Source organism: Saccostrea cucullata, unplaced genomic scaffold (assembly GCF_032062105.1).
Source record: "Saccostrea cucullata isolate Sc308-1 unplaced genomic scaffold, CSIRO_AGI_Scuc_v1 ctg72, whole genome shotgun sequence".
NCBI classification, from domain to species: Eukaryota; Metazoa; Mollusca; class Bivalvia; order Ostreida; family Ostreidae; genus Saccostrea; species Saccostrea cuccullata.
This window is the reverse complement of record NW_026918900.1, coordinates 1,097,458-1,119,401: the sequence shown is the minus strand read 5'-3', so window position 1 is coordinate 1,119,401 and position 21,944 is coordinate 1,097,458. Positions and strand designations below refer to the sequence as shown.

At 32.1% G+C, this 21,944-nt stretch overlaps 1 protein-coding gene across 1 annotated transcript in view; it reads right to left on the bottom strand.

The window, feature by feature from the left end:
• The window catches only part of LOC134274864 (uncharacterized), a 34,510-nt gene extending 13,044 nt beyond the window's left edge, over nt 1-21,466 (bottom strand). The window contains exon 1 of the mRNA XM_062757113.1: nt 21,356-21,466. Within this exon, the coding sequence (XP_062613097.1) occupies nt 21,356-21,466 (111 nt within the window). The remainder of the gene's footprint in view (nt 1-21,355) is intronic.
• Between the last annotated feature and the right edge of the window lie 478 nt (nt 21,467-21,944).

Here is a 21,944-nt window from a genome sequence, read left to right as displayed (position 1 = left end):
TACGGGGTACATTATTCGTGACCGAATTTTCTTTCAAAGAAGGAAAAGACAAAAATATTTTTTATTAGCCTGTGAAAGAAAATTATAATCATATAGGAGGACGATGATCTAAAATGCAGAATTTAAATAATAAAAAAATAAAAATGTTGGATATAGATAACTTTATTGCATCTCAGACTCTCAAGTGCTCCTGGATTAAAAGATTAACAAAAAGCAATCACCCATGGTTAGATAATTTTTGGCAATAAATGGTAAAGACATATTTATGGCACGCCAAATTCACAAAAATGAGCAAAACAGTTTCACTGTCGATAAAAGAGGTTTATCGCTTGTTAAATTCAGGTTACGGACTGTAAACTATAGTTAACAAAATCTATATTTTACATCTGTAAACTATAGTTAACGCGATAATTGTTTCACAACCGTAAACTATACTTAACACCGAAAACTATCATTTGCGATTGCAAAACATAGATTATCTGATAAATACAGTTTTACGATTATTAACGATAGTTAACGATCTGATAAATATAGTTTCACGAAATCGTGAAACTATGATTAACAACTCTTAACTATAAAAAACTGTTTACAAATGTGAATCTATGTTTATCAACAAAATCTATTGTTAACGCTTATTACAGACAGATAAACTTAGATTATCATCCTATAGTTAACAACCGTTAAATATAGTTTTACAAAAACTATACTTAACGAATCGTTAACTATAGTTTACGGTTTGTAAACTATAGTTTACAGTCGATAAACCTAGTTTATCAAATGTGAAACTAGGTTTATCTCATTTTTGTGAATTTGGCGTGCCATACATATTGCATAAAGTTTTTGATTTTGGTGAAGAGTTTGTGTCTTGCTTTATTGTAAAAAATTAACAACAATTTTTGGACAGATGTGTTTAATTCATGATTATGTTTCATGAAAACACTCAACAACAATTGAAAACTAAGTATATCTGAACTTATAACTGTGTGGTACAATGCCAATATAAAAAAAAGGAAACAAATATTTTTTTGTAAATACCTGGTTTAAAAGTGGTGTTAAAAGTGTTTGTGATTTCTTAAACAATGAAGGAAATTTTTTAAAATGTCACTGATTTTGAAAATAGATTTCATTTGTCTAGTGTTTGCATTATGCAATACAACAGTATTATCTGTGCTATTACCAGGTTTTTAAAAACAATATCTATAGATAAATAATCTGTTAAGGGGGGAATGTAGCCCTTTTATTCCTTTTTATTTTGAGAATATCATTGTATATGAAAAGTGCACTAAAATAATTTATAGATATTTGAATAGTATTAACAATGTCATTCCTACATCAATTAGATGGAACAAGGAACTATCAGGTTTTTTTTTAGAATCTGATATTTGTGTTCAAGATGTTTTTCAGGTATGTTTTAGAACAACTATGGATACTTCTGCTCAATGGTTACAGTATAGAATCGTTCATAGAATCCTTCCAGTGAAATGTTATTTAAAGAAAATAAAGTATTTTATCTGCATGATGATCACTGTACCTTTTGTAAACAGGATATAGAAACAATACAACATATACTTTTGAATTGTACAAAAATTTCTTCACTATGGAGTAATCTTAGCATATTTACAAAACCTTCTAAAAGAGTTGGGTTTAACACATGCAATGTTATTTTGGGTGAAACTCCATTATCTTATTATAATAGGGTGATAAATTTCATTATTTTATACATGTATACAAAGCAATATATCTTTTCTTGTTTTGAAATTCAAAAATAAATCAATAAATAATGTTTTTAAAAAGCAAAATAATGTCAGATGTTTTTTGATTGGGCAGGGATAGAGAACGATTAAAATCAGCCCCTTATCCAGTGAAAGGAGAAGAAGTGGGCTTCATGGTTTTAATGAGACTGGCAGTGATACTTAAAAACGCTATAGTGAGCATTGTTATTTAGATCATACAAAGCGAAATCAATGAGCAGTATACACTGAACTGAATATGGTCACCGAAAAGACTGAAAATGCCATTCAATCAGTCATCTTCCAGTTAAGGTGAACCGAAAAATAATTTCAGCGCGGAGAAGGGGGGGGGGGTTTTAATCAAACTGGCAGTGATACTTTAAAACGCTAGTGAGCGTTTTTATTTAGATCATACAAGGCGAAATCAATGTCTGTATACACTGAAATGAATATGGTCACCGAAAAGTCTGAAAATGCCATTCAGTCAGTCATCTTTCAGTTGACGTGAATCGAAAACATAATTTCAACGCGGGGGGGGGGGGGAGCAACGATAAATCGTCTTTGTTTTTTTTTGTTTTTATTTTAATTTTATTTTTTGTTATGTTTTTTTTTACATTTAAGATGGAATGTATATCATGCATTGAAGGAGCTCCTTTTTGGAGGGGGGGGGGGGTAAGGGAAGGAAATTTCACACAGAATTTCATCTTCCAAGCACACCTTTCAAACTGACAGTCCTAGAGGGTGCAGGTGCATGTGTGAAGGGGATGACTTTGTGTGTGGTTGGGGTTGCACGTGTATTGCGTGTGGCAATACTATACTATAACATATTTGGCAAACTAGTTTGAAAGAAATAGGGCAGTAGACTTTTCTTTGAAAATAAAGTTAATTGATACACTAATAATTATAAATAAGGTAGGCAATGATTAAAATTACGCTTGTCCATTTCATCCCAGCCTGATTAAACATTCAGGTTTTACCACCCCAGAGCGAGAATTCCACTAAAAATAAATCGAGTTATTGAAAATTAGCCTTTAAATCAATACTATAACCTCCTGCACTTATTTAACAGATTTTGAAGCAAACTTAGCATGGGTAATTACATGAAAAATCATGTACATCAGCAATGAGTATACAAGGATACACCTTATACATAAACCAAGAGAGAGATTCGATAAAATAAGATCAAACGATGTGAAAATCTGAGTGAATTATCATATTAAAATAGTATCATAAAGTTTCCGATATATAAGCCAAATGAAACTGCGAGATGATATCAAGATGATGGGTGTTCAAATGAAATCAAGAATTACATGATGCCATCGACAGGCAGCGAAAGTAGATTTTTAAAGAACCTGTTCAAATGATCATGATAAATCCCTCCCTCTTCAAATAATTATTACTTTTAAATAAAAAAAAAACAAACAAACAAAGTTCATGATTAATTGTATTGAAAGAAATCCTACACTAGACTTGATCATGTTGATATTTAATAAATAATTAGAAAAAAAATATAAGTATAAATAAATGTAAATAATAAATAAATTGAACGAACGAATGGACAAACGGACGGACGGAAGGATGAATGGATGAATGAATGAAATTCAATACTAGGATATACAATGTACCTATAGCATTTTTGTATAACTAAGATCATAGATTGCCAATCCCTCCTGCCTGTAGGAGTTTGCATTATATACCTGTAACACCTGATCTTTATCATGTAATTAAATGTTATAAACAGTGATTACTTGCTTCGACAGCTATGATTCTAAATTTCTATAATATACATTTAAATATTGTAATCGAAGTTGAATTAACACAAAGCGGTAATAAATATAGAAGGAGTATGTCCATGATATTGTGATGGTATAGAGAACGATGCTAATAACCCCACTCTGAGAAAAAACATATCTCGATCATTTCTAAAAGTTCATGAAAAGCTTTATTTTTTAAAATAAAATCTGTAGTGTCAATATCATCTTTTACACGTTTGCTTCCTTAATTGATAATAATTTGTTTTTCACTCATGTGACATGAAAAGAAAAAAAAATCACGCATGATTCGAACTCTCTCCAAAGCTTAATGCTCGGAAGGAGACTGAACACAATGCTATAGGAAGTTTACTTGTCTTCGATAAATATGTGTCAATCTGCATTAAAAAATGAATATTTCTTTTCAAAGTGCGTTGATATTGACCATATATATTTACGCACTTTGAAAAAAAGTAATATTCACTGCTTGGTTGATATTGTAAATGAATTCAACCTGGTTTGATACCTTTTTAGGTCACCTGAGTAACTCAGGGGACCTGTTGCTATCCGTTTTCGTCCGTCGTGTGTTAACATTTGAACATTTTCAGCTTCTTCTCTGAAACCACTGAACCAATATCAACCAAGTTTGGTATCAACATCTATGGTTTAAGGGGAACAAAAATTGAATTTTATGGTCCCAGCCCCCCCCCCTCTCCCCTAGGGCCTGAGGGGTGGGGCCAAAACTACTAAAATTATTGCAATCTTTAAAAAGATTCTTCTTTACTCCTGGACATCAAGCAGTCAAACTGTTGGCATGAATATAATAAGCATTGAGTCCTCTACCAAAATAGTGAAATTCATGGCCCCAGGGTCAGGGATTCTAGTGCTAGGGCGGGGCCGCTATATAGATTATATAGTGAAAATGCATTATTTCTTTGAAAATCTTCTTCTCTGCTCCTGGTTATTAAATAAACTAAGTACATAGTTATGATGAGCAAGAGTGCCTCTTCCAAAATTGTGATTTTTATGGCCCCAGGGTCAGGGGTTCTTGTGTTAGGGCGGGGCTCTATTGATTATATAAAGTGAAAATGCATTTATTCTTTGAAAATCTTCTTTTCTGCTTCTGGTCATTAAATAAACTAACTAAGTACATGTACATAGTTATGATGAACAAGAGTATTTCTTCCAAAATTGTGAATTTTATGGCCCCAGGGTCAGGGGTTCTGGTGTTAGGGCGGGGCTCTATTGATTATATAGTGAAAATGCATTTATTCTTTGAAAATCTTTTCCTTTGCTCCTGGGTTTTATGCCAATGATCCAAATATATATATGATTATTATGAAGAAAGGTGCATCTAGCAAAATGGTTATTTTCTTATGCCCCCCCCCCCCTGGGTCGGGGGGGGGGGGGGGGTACATAGTCTGAAAAGAAATTAATACTTTGAGATCTGCTCTTTGGTATTAACCAATGATAAAATTTGCAAAATTTTGAAATATGTGGCCCCAGGGTCAGTGGTTCCTTTAGGGTGAGGTGCAAAACTGATTATAAAGTGGATGTGCATTTCCTCTTTGTTACTCTGATATACCTTTGGGTATTAAGTAACTAGAGTAATAATTATGATAAGCAATGGTGCCTCTTTCAAAATTGTGAATTTTGAATTTCAGGGCCTTTGATTTAAACACGAACCAAATTTAATTGTGACCTATAAGGCCAGTGGGCCTCTTGTCTGTAATGACGTCACTTGGGGTTGTTAGATATAGACGTTTTGAAAGTTTTTTAGGGGTTGTCTTGTACCCAGAGGTTATCTAAAATGTTGTAAAAGGGAAATGTAGGGGTCGATAAGTGACATAAAGGATCACATTTTACCTGTTTTTCCATATTTTTATGATTATCTTCTTCTTCAGATCTTGTTCTTCTTCATCCTACAACTATAGTCCTGCTGGACACGTTATTACAGATGATTTAAATATAGATAACAATGAGGACCTTAGATCACTTATTTTAAAAGGTCCTAAATATAGAGAACCCCGATCCTTTAACTTGCGTGGGAATTTCATAAATTTCATAGGGATTCTGTTGAAGATTACGCCAGGCAATGGACCAGATATGAAAAAGAAGGCTATGAAACTTTGTCAGAAGGGATTAAATGTATCAGATCTGGCGTATTTAAAGATTTAGGGGCAATATGAAAACCATCTATCCTTCTGAATTCAATATTCCAGAAATGAAAAAAAAATTAGATAGATTACATGATCAGTACGTACTGGTCCGTGCCGACAAAGCAGGTAACAACATTGTCTTCGTTTGTAGGGATCATTACATGTATATAAATTGAATTTTAGAAGAACTTGGGATTTTACAATACAAGTGGTAATTCAACTTATATACTCATAGTTCTCTTTCTAAGGAAGAAATTCTTCAAAATCATTTGTCAGTTTTGAATATTTTTAATATCTCAAAGAACAAAAATGAATTTGAACTACCATATATATGGATTCCGAAACTTCATAAGAATCCTTACAAAGATACATGTACATTGCTGGTTCCAGTAAATGTTCAGTAGTTAAGGAGAAACTTCAGGAGTACTGTGCAACAATATATTCAAGAAGTGGTGTAAATCAGATTTGGTTACTTAAAAATTCTTGGACAATTTGAAATCACAAGATTTTACCAAAATCAGCAGCTTAAAAACTTACGACTTTTAAACTAAATATGCACAACTATTCCCCACGATAAAAATCCAGGCTTTTTGACATCACTGACACCTTCTTTTTCAATAAAAATGGAACGCATAAATTTACGTACCTTGTCATTGGTCATTTGCAAAATTATTTTGTTAAAAAGCATTCTGATTGTACACACAAGTACTGTGAAGATGACATCAAAAAGATGCCCTAGTTTCTAATTGACAATATCTATGTTGTTCTTAGAAACCAGGTCTTCCAACATTCTAGTAGAATTCCCATGGGTACCAATTGCACCCCGTTATTTGCAGACCTATTTTTGTATTCATATGAAGCAGAATTTTTGCAAACTCTTATGCGTGAAAAGATGAAAACACTTGCTTTTGCATTCAACACGACGACGTATGAACAATTTCTAAAACGAGGTAAATTATTGACAAATAAGTTGATGAAACAACTATATCAGCAGTCACGTTTAAAGTCATCATTTCATAAGTTCTGAGGTCGTTACAATGACGTTGTCAGGAAATACAATTTATCATTAAGTCATTTTCATCATTCCCCGATCATGACAAGGAGCACACGGCGGATGTGACCGTTCGGCAGGAGATGCTCACTCCTCCATAACACCTGATCCCACCTCTGATGTTTTGGGAATTTTTTTTTATCTGCTCCTATTTTGTATTGCTTTATAGATTTTCGATCTTGAATACTGTTTGTTATCTCCATATGTTTCTTCCATACCATGAAAATTCCCTCTTTCTCGGTCTACAGAAATTTTTACCTCATTCGCATGATTTTTTTTCTCAAATTATCTTTTTCATCTGTTTTGCGTTAACATTGAGACAATGTATATTATTGTCCTAAGAGCTATGTAAATGAATATATTTTGATTGGAAAGACAAAGCGTTTGGCTGAAGGACTTTCAACAAATGTACCTGTCTTTTCCTCGTTCTCAGTGATGGTAGATCACTCCATCGGTTTTTTTTTTTTTGAAAGAAATATACCAAACTAATGCTGCATATTGCAAAAATTTAAGTCCCAAATTTTTTATTTTGTACATATTTTTACAAAATCAAAGTGCATGAAGTTGAAAAAAAATTATGTACACTTTTTACGCACTTTGAAAACGTTTTCAAAGTGCGTTAAATTTCTACCAAATTTAACTCACTTTGATTTTTTCCCAGAGTGCTTAGATTTTGTCCCAGTTTTAACGCAGTATGAAAAAAAAATTTGCAAAGTGCGTATTTTTTTTTGAAAGTGCGTTGCCACACTTCTTTTCATATTTTGCATTAAAGTAGTATATATGAGTCAGACAAACATGATTTCAAAAAGTGATATCTTTGTCTACATATTTAAAAAAAGATAACCTAACGACTAATTATCTTGGTTACTTTGTTTTCAGCATAAAGATTAAAAGGGAAATAATAGAATTGGAAAGATTGAATAATTTGTTCATGGCAAAAAAAAAAAAAAAAAAAAAAAGAGAATGGAAGATTAAAGCAATAGTACTGATATAACGTCAAAGAATCTATTCTAATAGACTGCTTATACAATCAAGTTTGCTAGTCAAACAAAGACAACAACATAGAAAAAAGCCAGAAATGGCTTCATTCTCATTTTGAATATTAATTTAGTTCAGGTTTACTTTTTTCCTTCAACGACCTGTCCTCGAACTGATATTTTGATTCTTTTTTCCTCTTTTTTTTGTTGTAATTTGTTTTCTTTGAAGACTTAAACTTCTATGGCTTTAGCACTTAAAGTGACATGGAGGCCATAGTAAGTACATTGTTCAATAATCCAATTCTGCTTTGATGATGCGATTCTTTCGACGATGCAGAAAAATTTAAAACGTAATAACACTTAGGTTTAATCAGGATAATTATAAAGTCTTTGATGTATGGGGGACCTGAAATAATTTAGAAGAGAAAAAAAATCGAAGAGCTGGAATGTCTGTAAATTATAATTACCTTCAGCTAAAGAAAAATAAAACATATTTGTGTACTTTTGATTTTTTTTCTGCATCTTAAGAAAACTTCTTGAGAATTCTTTTATATGTATGACTCTGAAGGTTACAGAGAGCTGGTGCAGAAATGTGAATTTGAAAGACTAGTAGATTGCAAGACATGTCCTAGAACCCTTTTTGAGTTTACAAAAGTGTTTTGGATTCATTATTTGAATCAAGTAGGTTGGGTTTTAACCAATGCACGAACTTTTACAATTTAAATCTAATTTTATGGTTCCTTTTCAGATCTTCAGCTAGCTGCAATAATGTAGCCTCCTCCGATTTTTTAAATCTAGTATTTTCTAAACAAAACAAAAAGGGGGAGAGGGCTACATTATTGCAGCTAATTTTGGTATGTGAAATTTGTATAGTTTTTGTGTGTCGTAATGGCATTTTGCATACCTTCAATTCAATTTCAATAATTATTATAGTCAATATAAAAATGTATAATGTATAATATTTTAAAAATGAAATTAACGAACAAGATTTAAGGAGGCTGGGGGTGAACAAATTAACCACAAATTAACCACCAGATTTAACTTATTTTTTTAGATACGGTATCTGAAGCTGTCAACTATCATTTGGCAAAGAAAGAATTCATATATTTTTGTTTTAAAATTTGATATTTTTTGTATATCTTTATATGAAGCTCTTCTTTTAAAGGAGATCGAAATAGTCTGAAAATGGCTGCCACCCCCAGCCTTTTTAAGCTCTAATAAGTCCGTTCAACAATAAAAATCAGGAGCAGAGCAGACACAGACCCCTTTATTATATTAAGAAGACTCTGAATTATTTGCAATAAACAATTTTGATTAAAGATCTAAAATCTTAATATATCGAACAGTAATCGACCCCAAAATATATGTAAAAATTGCAATGTTAAATGCATAAAACAACGACCCCTTGAAATTCCAGAGGTGGGATCATGTGCCTGTAAGACTAAGAATCCCCTGTTCACCATTCACACCCACTGTGATCCCTTTGTATTGATGGGGGTAGTTGGAACTTTCCGTAGTTAAATTTAGATGAAAACAAAGGCCTAACAATTACATGTATTATCAAACAAAAAGTCAACAATAACAATACAATGATAGGTTGTATTTGCTGACAAGGTAACAACAATAAAAAAAATTACGAAATACTTTTAACACTTTAAATACTTTAAAGGAAGTTGTTAAAATCCTTGTACCATCAACTTTTTGGTGATTAGCTTGCCTCGATACAAAAGTGGTCGTTCTGAGATAAAGTCCATGAGTAGCAAATAAACACCACAAGCAAGTGATCAAGAAAATGGAATATTAATTTCTAAACAAATAAGGAAAGACTATGATGGGGAAACTTAAGTCATCTCGTTTGTGATAAAATTTATTATTTATTTATTGTTAAGTGGTCTTTATCGTCTTTAGTCAGTACAATATCCAAATGTGAAACAAAGGTGGCAGACTTTGTGGTTTTTGGTAAAATAATAAAAGAAAAAATGTTTTATTTTCTAGATGAAAGACGAGCATTCTGAACGTGAATTAAAAAAAATATTGAGTACATGAACAATCTACTCTATAAGTGAAACACATTCTGTAACAACAACTATTAATCATCATTGCATATCAATGTACAAAAGTTCCACATGCATATCCCTTGTCTCAAGAGTTTTATTTATTTATTTAGTCACAATATTCTTGGAGTGATAAAAGTTTTATAGTGATTTCTTATCCGAAAGCCAAACCTACATGCATTTATAAGCATATCTGCAAGGTCAATTAATTGCTACCTTGTAAATTTTTTTCAACATTTCATCTTGCGCAAGCAATGTTTGCTTTTTAATTTTATTTGAAGACTAGCTCTGAATTACATTGCAGCATAAATGATACCGGACTCAATGCATGATGCAACAATTTCAATTCTTTGGAGGTTTATTTGAAGGCATAATTATTTCTAATTATCTGAGAGAAATAAAATACGCTCCTAACAGGAAATTAATGAGAGTGAGAAAGGCCTAACAAATAGATGATTCAGCCTTTTTCTTTGGATTAATTGCAACTGATGAGAGTTTTACTAATGAATAGATTCTGAGAACTTTAAAAACCCAGTTTGCTATTGCAATGTTCTTTTGAATTTGACTGTGTAAATAGAACAAGTAAGACTTTGATGCTTTGGAAATGCAAAATACTTGTACTATTTAAGCACACTTTGAAGGGTTATAAAGCAAGTACAATAAAATTTTATGTGTGCAAATTTTGTTCAGCAAAAGTCAAGGAAAAAAGTACACACTGAACACATATGTTTGTTTGGTTATCGGGATGCCTAAAAAAACCAATTCCATTTAATGAAATTGGAATTAATTTCTGTTAATAGTACAACGGGACAATCTATGCTAACCCATTACATGTATAGTACTCGTCATATGTGAATTAAAAACCATTAACTTAATGCCATTGCTGCAACTTATCCATCTGATGCATGTTTAAGCAAACTTAATCTGGAATATTTCCGTTTAAAAATGGAGACAATGGCTTCCCAATAGTCTGCAGGGACAGGGCGGTATAATCTCGCTTAGATAAAGGACGGATGAGTGTATTAGTTACTAAGTACTATTCTCCACAGACATAGATCGAAAACTTTGATTTAACTATTAGGCTAAGTGTTTCTGAAGTCGAATATGTCTCACGGGATGTTCGTTCACCACATATTGAAACTTTAGATTGTGATTAATCAATTTTTGCTTGTTGATTTTATTGCAACTATTGTAAACAAGGACCCATGGGCAACATCACTGAATGTCATTGCAAAGCAGTTAAAAGACAAAACTTAATCACTTTGCTTTTTCGTTGTTCTCATGCTTTTTTAAAATTCGTCCAATACAGGCCAAAACCCATCGTCGTAAGCCACGGGTTTTGTGTCTTTTCTAGTTTGTGGAAATAAAATTGACGCAAAAACCTGTGTGGCTTGCGTCGATAGCGAAAACCGAGTGTTATGATAGGATACTGCTCAATCTGTCTGTCAGACTTTCCCTCTTTCTTTCCGTCGGTCTCTTCCTTTTGCTTTTTCGGATGTCTTCGTAGACACCTACATATATTGGGCTGCCTTCTTCATATTTGAATCACAGATCAAGTTTGCAATTCGTTTTGCTTCAATGTATGTTGGCGAATGTACAGCCGCATGGCTATGAAAATAAAGTATATTCATAGGTTTTCCAGAATTTACAACAACAAAAAAAAAGAAAGAAAAAAACCCGAAGTCTACAGATATGCAGCTTATTTCTTCATGTGATTGTTTCATCTATGAGATGGAAAATATAATTTAAGAGCTTTTGGACACAACGTCTGCTCTATACATGTAACTGTCCATAATGTTTTTTCCGCCTTAATTTTAAAGAGAGTCTAGACTACGCATGCAGGATAAGGAGACAGAGTTGCTTTTGCAATACTATCAGGATGAGGTTGACATAATATATACATTCCAGACGCCATTGTTTACATTTACCGCGCTGATGCGGAATATGTCGTAAACCGTATATTTTCGATAAATTATAAATATTAGAACATAAAAACCAATAAATATTAGTTTTATATGTAATGTTTTACTCTTATATATAGTTTTGAATACAAAACTATTCATTTACACAACTTGTCAAATTTACGACATTTGTAAGTACGGCGACCCGTTGTTGTCAAAATATGGTGAGTAAACAAGTACCTTAAAGTTAAAAAAAATATACAACCCTCCAATCTGATCTGTTATTACCTGCTACCGTTAAGAAATCAATGAATGGATAATGGATTGGTCATACCCATCATCAGCTAAAATAATCATTGATTATTAGTTTAGACGGATTTGATGCATCAAATTTACAACGAATCTTTGACAGATAGACAAGTTAATCATTTTTCCCCAATAAAATAAAATTTTCTGGATGAACTCTTTTTCTTCATTTTTTTTTCACATTGCAATTTAATTACTACAATATCAATTAACTGGTACAAACAACCAGCTATTAATTAATGTTTTTTGCATTGTTTATCGCTGAACATAAGTGAAGTATGTCAATGTGTCTGATAGTACCATTTCAGATAAACAGGGTAGCTCGTACATTTCGGATGACTCAAATTATTCAATAATTTAATATTACCTCTACGTAGACAAATGAATCATAAAGTAAACACATCTGTTTCTGATTCCCATTCTCGTTATGATTAATTTTGAAAAAAAGGATAGTGATTTGAGGATGTGCTTCTTTTCTTCTTTTTTGAATTAAATAAGTTACCACAACTGAAGGGAAAGTATGTTTAGACATGTTTTATTGCTAAAAACAATCCATAACGTACAGTATATACATATGAACTTTAATCAACCAAAGTTTCTCTCAGCAAAATGTAGTAAATTCTGTCTGGAGCGAAAATAATAATAAAAAAACTTTTCATTAATCTGAAAGGAAATGTATATTTGAACAAGTTGCTCGAGATCTAAACGACATTTCGGCAATATAGATTTTTTTTTAATGCATGTCTTTTTTTCTCATTTTTGAAACTTATTATTTTAATAAATCTTCCTGAAGAGAAAAGAGTAAAATGTATAAAACTAAGCTGTGGTAGAAGAATCCATTGTGCCTTTAATTTTAATTTCATATCGTTAACTTTTCTTTAGCTGTAATTTAAATGTTTGCTTTAAATCATCGGTTTTTAAATTTTTTCTGTTTGTTTGTTTTTGTTTTTGTCTTTGTTTTTTTGTTTTTTTTTTTTTGTTTTTTTTTGTTTTTGCTAAAACAAAAACAATTAATCGAAAAAGTGACTTTATTTTCACACCCCTTATTTCAGATTTTCATTGCATAGGCTTCTAACATTTTGAATTCGATTGTACCTAATATGAAAAATTCAAGATAAAAAAGTGACGCTTCATGGCACCTGATCCCATGCACCTATAATATTCTGGAGATCCGTGTTTGCTCTGCTCCTATTTTGTATTGTTTGTATTGTTTAAAGGACTTTTGATCTGAATATTGTTCGTTGTCTCCATACATGTCATGTTGCACATATTTATTTTTAGTTATTTATGTCTAACCTAATATTTGTATGTGTCTCTTACATTAGTTATAAGAGTGGTCTAATATTCTGTTTTTTGCATGATATTTCTAAGCCCTTTTATGCGCTACTCGTCACCTTTTATGCATTTATCAGTTCTTATTTAGGGCCCATTTCTTCCGCTTATTACGTAAAACGTAAGCTTTGAACTACTCTGCTCGACGTCCTTGAGAAAACAGAACAAAACACTCTGACATCTTATGCTGAAACAGTTAACAAGGTATTCTGTCTTCCAAGCACTTATGATTTGATAACCATCTGTTTTGTGTCAGTATGGCCCAGACGCTCTAAAATTGCCTCCATGCAAAACAAAAGCAATAAATTTGAAATAAATATAATAAGGAATTTTTGCAACCGCTCTGGTTTTGAACGTAGCTTCGTATATTGTAATTCATATTTTTGTATTAAAATGTAAACTTAGGGGTTTCTGGTTGATTACGCTTTAAATAAGCATTCTAAGACCATATCAGTCACCTGCATCTGGAAAAGAAACGGAAATAAAGGCTTCAGATGTAGCACAGACACTGTATACAATGATGATCCTTAAGATTTTGTTTATAGCAAACTTCTCAATAACAAAAGGTTTATAAAATTAACAGAATATATTAATCAAACAAAAATAAATAAGAATTAATAAAAATATACCGGTACATTGTTTTAGATACTCAGTAACCATACATCATAATTCTCATCAAGATCGTTCAAGATTTTCTATAACCAATGGGTTTTTTATCATGCATCTTGTTCTAAGTTCGCTAATGTATTACGAGAGCCTTCGTATCAGTAAATATAAAACTTAAAACAATTAAGCCATGTTGATATACGAAATGGTTTTGAAAAGCTGACAATTTTGTTATAAAATCTTTAAATAATTCAATATACTTTTTATATATACTTTTTCTTTTTCTCTACAACCATTGGACCATCATTTATAATAGTTATAATGAAATATGAAAATACTGAGATGAAACCCTGGTCTTTCTCAAAACTGAAATTATGAGCAGAGTTTACAAAGAATGCTGAAAACGATATGGAAAAAAAGATCTAATAAAGGTGTTTAAATAGCCCTAGAAGACCGATTACACCCACTCAGTACTATGTGTCATGATCAGGAAAAATCTCCAAACAATTACATGTAAGTGTTATAAATGACCTTAAATAGTGACAGAATGTTCAATATTGTCTAGACGTTAGGGCAGATTGTACATTCTTAAAAAAAAGTCATTGCAAAGACTACAGAAATTACCAAATTTTGACTTCAGCAAAATTGTTGAGTGGCATCCCTAACATTAACACATTTTTATTTAAACATGTACACTAAACTTGTAATTTGAACTAGTATTTCAAATCATCTGGGGGGGGGGGGCATAGACTTCATTTTCCGTTATATCTCGATCATGACAAGGATCACATGGCGTGTGTGACCGTCGGCAGGCTTTGCTCACTCCTCCATGGCACCTGATCCCACCTCTGATGTTTCGGAGGCCCGTGTTTGCTCTACTCATATTTTGTATTGTATTACGGACTTTGATTTGAATACTGTTCGTTATTTCCATATCCTTCATCCAAGGAGTAATGGCTAATAGATACTCAAATATTGGAAGTTGACGATAGAAAGATTATAATCAATACATTAAATGTATGTTTCAGTTGCCTGTCTGCTATCCCTATCTTTATAAAAATTTGAAATATAAAAAAAATACATCAGAATTTTTAGTGATATACATGTACCGAATCAACTTAGTAATGAAGTTAAATAGGTAACATAATGAACAAAGATTGATGTAAAAAAAACTCAAGCTCTTATCTTTATACAAGACATAAAACATGGACCAATTAAACTTCAAAAGTAGAATCAGGTGTCTTGGAGGATACAGCATCCCGCGTGAGGCGGTCACACCCGCTGTTACTCTGTGATTTAATGTTCATAAGGGACAACTGTTAGTTGATTTCGAGGATCCTCCGTGATTGGTAGGTCGTGGGTTCGAACCCCGGCCGCGAATGACCGAAGTAAAAAAAAGGTAACAACTCTTCCTTGTCAAGCGCCTAGCACAATTGAAATTTGCAGGTCCATGGAATGAGACCTTAAAAGCCAAGGGCCTACGTCACAGCAGGCGTTTGCACGATAAACATCCCTCATTGCTCAATGACTCTGAGTGTCGAGTAGATCTCTAAATTGGAAGCCCTTCACTCATATACGAGGGTTGTTCGAAAAGTTCGTGGACGATGTCAATATTCGTTATACTACTCGCTAGAAATTTAAGATAAGCACATTATAATATGTAAAAATATTTGTTTTGTTTATGTGTAAAGTTTCATTCCATTCGATTTAACAAAAATCAATTTACTCCATTTAAAAATCCACATGTTTTGTACCCGCGGAGCACACTTAACGGCAATTTAACTCAAAACATAGCGTCGAGAATTTCTTAAATATACTATCCCTATACATTTCGCTATACATCTCACACAGTGTAATCCAATGTCCATTCATTTAATCGTTTTTCTTATACTTGAAATTCATTCTTTATTGCTCTCGTTATATAATTTCCTTTGTTAAGGTTTTAATTTCTTTTATTACTTAAGTCTCCTTTCACAGGATACATACGCAACTATGTTTTTCCTTGACGTTACAACTTTTTAAAGTTTTTGTTAAGAATTTTACAGTTAAATCGTAGTTTCACAGATTGTCTTCATCCGATACAGAGTCTCTGTCACTCAAATGCTGCCTGTACTATTTGTACACACACAGGTAACTCGCTTGTGGCATATTTTCTTGATTCTTTCAACATTTTTAGAGTTTAATCAGGATTTTGTCTGAGTAAAACACAAAATTGCATTGTCATCTGTTGCTCCGTGACGTTCTAAAACGTCATCATTTTTGTCGTTTTATATAATGACTGCCTATCTTCTCAAGTTGATTTCTTTTCAACAAAGCAAAATATTAAGCCATAATTCGGTATACAAATAAATGTTACAATCTTTAATTTGAATTTCTAGGTTGGTTTTTGTTTTTGCTCCATTTTACAAAGAATATTACTTCAGACATTATATAGTGTATTGTCTGTAACTTACTAAATTTTGACCTTGCTCCGCGATCCGATTTTTGCATTTTTAAAATCTGGATAAGTTCTAAATAAATTATTATATTTAAAAAAATAATAATACAAATCATTTTGGATTTATTGTAAAATATTTCTACCAAATTTGGATAGCATATGACGTCAAAGAAAAAAGATATGACAGTTGTCCACGAACTTTTCGAACAACCCTCGTATAGTCACGTCTCTATATGTGTGAAAAATTCTCGAACGAAACATAAAGCAATAATCTTTTACCTACTCCATTGATCTCTGTCATCACGGAATTCTAAAGGTCAATCTTGGTAGAAAGACGTGTTGCTATATTTGTTAAATCGACTTTTTTCAGTATTGACTTACAAGCAGTGTACAAAAGTAGAATCCTGATGTTTATGTCATTGGGTTATTTTCTCCTTCATAATTTTTGCAATAGTTTTTGCATTTTATCTTATCATTTAGTTGTTTTTTTTACCGGTATTAAAACAATTTTAACACATAAATTACACAAAGATGCATAAAATTTGAGGGAATTCAAGATCAGAGCAAACCTCTTGTATATATTTCTGCGAGCTTCGTTGATATTATCTAGTCTTTTATCTTCAACCACTGCAAAGCTCGATTGTAGTGTTTCATCTGAGATTTGATCTATGGAGAATAAAGGTCAATAACATATAACTTTGTTAACGATGCGAGTCATCTAAAGCCAACTAAAGGAACAAATTGCTTTTGACCTTCATCAGAGAAGACGATAATGCAAAATAACTGAAGTGAAAATGATGTCTTGACCTAAGAATCATAAAGATCTTTGGTGTTTGAAAGCAGAACAGATGAAGATGCCAACAGTGCGCACCAATTATCGCGCAGCTCTGATATTTGGCAATTACTACCAATGAAATCGAAGGTAAAGGTCGCATCAAGAGTTTTTTTTAACATGATAGAGGATTAATGATTATTTTTTAAATGTCATTTTCCAAAGTTTTGTAAAAAATGAAATTGAAACTCATTGTTCATGAGAACTTTGGTTGAAGATAAGTTTCTTTTAGTTATATCAATATATGCAATTAATAAGCTGAAAAAAAAAACATTACGAAAGGGTGATTCATGGTTCATTATATGGCTTTTCTAAATGTAGCACTGTATTGCATAATCTTCACAACTGCATACTTTGATTATACACTTAAGAATACAAGAAATCCCATAGCACGATTCACTGTAAGAGTTCCACTTTGGATCAAAATGATGACTTTTTTGAGGCTTTTTTTTAAATTTGACCTACAAAAGAATGGTGAACTCCGTTCACCGACCTAGCTCTTCATGCATTCCAAGTCTGTGATAAATAGATACTTGACTCTGAATTTCATTGCCTAGTTTAATTTTGGATTTAATTGTTATGACGTTATTAATCCTTTGATCTGAAATAAAAACTCGTGAGCCTTATTTAAAAAAGCGTTTGTCTTCTTTTAATCATTGTTTCTTTTTTTAATTTAGTACTATGTGAAAATTAAAATTTCTCTGCAACGATGAAATATATACCACTTAATTTTTTGAATTTTGTTGTCATTTATTACCAGGTTAACTACCGTGAGGAGAAAATCTTACGGTGAATTATATTTTTCATGATTAAACACAGGGATAAATAATTATAATCATTACACCCCCTCTTGAAAAGAGGGAGGGTATATAGTGAATGGGATGTCCGTCCTTCTGTCTGTACGTCCGTCTTTTACACTTTGGGGTACCGATGGTCATCTCTCATCCGAAACTCCCCTTATACCACAGAATGAAATTTTATGAGACTTTTAGATTCTTTGTAACATACTGCGATAGTTCATCTTTTCTTTTTACTTTTGGATCGGACCGATATTTCAGGTTTTCCTTTGCAAAACATGGACACTCTTTCTGCAATAATGAAGGGAAGCCATCTCTTATCCGCAACTCTTCCTATACCACTGAATAAAATTTTATGAGACTTTCACAGAACGCCAACAACGTATAAATATCACTTTATTCTATAAAGCCATTGTTGACCTCCTATTTCACTTTTTAATCTGACACTTATTTTGAGTCATTCAGAGCAAAACATGGACTTTGCCATTATAACCATATGGGAACCTGGAGGTATCATCTAGTGAGCTCATTGTTCACAGTACCTCTAGTTTATTTAGTCATTTGAAAAATTTTAAGGCTCAATCTTAGACTTAAAATAAAAACAAAAAGAAATGTTTTGATTTAATGTTGATTTCTGAACAAACTGAGAACGAAGAATTTATTACATATACATTAACATTTGTCAATCACCACCTTTGAAATTAAATATTTCGCCTTTTTTTTATTTTTACAGTACTAAAATTCAAGAAAGGAGTTTAATAGGAGTCTTTTTTTTTAAATTATACATTGTATTCAAGAATCATTTTCTGGAATTTTGTAATTGCGTATAACTATAACAAGGAACCTATGTTCAGTACATTTTTGAAAGCCAAGTATACAATCCAAAGGATGAATCCTTATCAAAAAGAAAGTCATAAATGTAAATTGAACTCCCAATGAACCTATTCAGCAGGAAATTATAGAGTTGGCAAGTTATCTCATAAAGACTTCAACCACAAAAGCACACTATAGGCCCGACGTACCATTTATGTCACCTTAAAGTAATGCTACTTCTGGGTGCCGTTTCGATATACATCCAGATCACTGAAGAAGAATAGCGAAGGATTTGTTTTATGACTTTTAATCACACGATCCATAAACGAAAACTATAAAATCCTGCTGCTAATTCTGGTTTGTATGACCGCGACAAGTTTTTTAATGAAGAGGCCTTTATTAGCAATGGAAACGTAAGCTACCCTCGGGCCTTCCTTTGGGATGCTGATTTTCTTGAAATTATGGGGCTTTTAACATTCTAACGGAAATTAAAAACAATATTCCTTGCTGCTAGTCTAAAACGGTTAAACGCAAATGAAACTAAATGTTTGTGACTAAACCAATTTTCATTTTGTAGACTGTTAACTACAAGGTAAAAAAGAGAACAACTTATACCTTCGATTAAATGTATTTTCATCAGGCGTAGTACGGATTTTACGAGTCATATAACAATCCTAACAATAGAGCTTGTATACGAAAAAGATAAAAAAATGGAAGACAACTAGATCGAATACCTGTTTATAACGAAGTCGCATATTCAAATCGAAGTGCAGTGATGGAGTGTATTTAGGGAAAATACATGTATATTGTGGGTCTTGTAATAATTTTTGTAATGTTATTCACATTAAAAAATATTGCCAGAACTTTAAGATATTTGTTTGTAAACTCTGATTTTGTTTAGGTAGTTATGACCATATTCACCAGGTTCGAGACTTATTATGGGAACAATTTTAGCCCATGCTATAGAAGAGATAGCTTTATCTAAAAGGCAACGTGTTGGGGTCGACTTTTCCTGAAGCGATGTTCGTATCAAAAGTCAATTTGTTTGGTGAAATGTTTTGCACAAAATTGGAAATCATCAATCAACCAAAGGAGGCAATTGATTTAATAAAAGATTTGTTGGATTAAACAAATTGCTTCTGTCTGAAAATGAAGATTACTGTATTGATATTTTGAAGAGACAAAAACAGGTTGTAATTTTAAGATTAAAACTGATGCGATTAGTGGACAACTTTATCATCAGTTATAAATATGCGAAAAAGGAATATTCAAGGTCATTTTAAGAAGTTGTTTATGCAGTTTAATACCGGTAATTCGATTTGTAGGGAATTTTCATATTGAAAAAATGATACTTTTAAAAATAATAGAAATCTTTTTTTTTTCTTAGTCAAACCTTTTTTTATTCTCATTTCCTATATTTTTAATAATTAAAATTCTTTCAAACCTTTATAATTACAAATGTAATAAAACGGTGATCCTTTCAAAATCTTGTAAATAAGAAAGAAATAATCACTATTTGTGATTACATCATTATTTTGGTTGAACAACCAAATTTCGTTGCTCTCTTGGTTAAGCAAACCATGGAATTAGGTATTCAGCAATCTTCAAATTTGGCTTAATCTTGAAGTTAAAATAGCTTTCAACAAAACCACATATAAACAAAAAGAATAAGGGCCACAAAGATCTTCGAAGTAACTTTTTACTCCCTGTAATACTTTGATTCCCTATTGTAGTCCCACCCTATTACAGGGACTAACATTTTAATTGTTAATTTACACTATCCCAGAAGGCTTCTACATAATTTTCAGATATTCTAGCCCAGTGGTTATCGAAAAGAATATTTTTGATGATTTCCTAATATCTTTTGATGTAAAACTTTCATTCCCTATTGTGGCCCCGCCCTTACCCCGGGTGCAATGATTTGAAGAATTTAAAATTGGCAGTGCCACAGGGAGCTTTGAACAACACAAGTTCATCATAATGTCTAGAGGTTTCTTTCATGAACCCACATTATTTTTGTCTCTTGATAATCGCCCATTGAATGAGAACTTGGCCGTTCAAGTTATTCACTATTAAAACTCCCTTTCTCCCGAGGATGCTTTTTGTATCAACTTCAGGTAAGTTTGACCCGGTGATTTTTGAGAAAAGATAAAAAAAATATGGAAAGCTTACAGACGGACGGACAATCAGACGGACGAAAGAAACAATAGGTGTTCAGAAAAACTCAAAATTGTTAAACTTTCCAAATTTAAGTATATATATATTGTTATAAGATTAAAGTTTTGCTACGTTACTGTTGAGAAGTATAATCATAATACGATTCAGATTTTTGAAAATTGCAAACATAAACATTTATTAAGCAGTTCATGGCATTAACGAATCACAATCTCCGGCTGTCATGAAAATTTTATATTTTAGTTTCTTTGATCAATTTTTACATGTAAGAAAAATTTACAAAAAAGGAAACAATCAAACTTTGAAATGCAGATATTTTTTGAATTTTATTTTAAAATCGCAGTTCTATATTAAACATGTTAAATAATTGGTAATAGAGAAGGCAAAATTGCTTTGTATGAGTTTTTATTTTGATTTCAAATCAATACATTTACCTGATCACCATAGAGTCTCATCGAGGGCTTGTCCAATCGACAGGGGATGCTTTGCCTTCTAGACACCCGATCTCTTCTCTGGAGTTTCTCGGTAATCGTCTTCATTGCCATGTTCATAATTATAGTTGTTTAAAGAAAGGTAAATGACTATTTGGTATCTTCATTTTTTTATAATGTCAATTGTATTCCTATATACTAGATATTATACGTATAGGGACGTTTTCTTGAGGTGACGGGATGATCATATTTCTCTTAACTGAATATCCCATATTTGAGTTGATATTTTATGTGGAAAAATGTATAGTATAACTCTGGGTTATATGTGCAGTGTAATTGAGAGCTGCTTAGAAAAACGATGTCTAGGACATGTAGAACGAAATATATGGAAATAACGAACAGTAAGTCCATTAAACAATACAAAATAGGAGCAGAGCAAACACGGTCCTACAGAACATCAGAGGTCGGATTAGGTTAATATATGCAAAATTCAGGCACGATGTCAGTTGCCAAGTGACTTTAACTGTAAAGCAAGTCTGAATATGTCTGAGGGAAGGTGAATGGTTCCAGACATACGTACTAGACATAAATC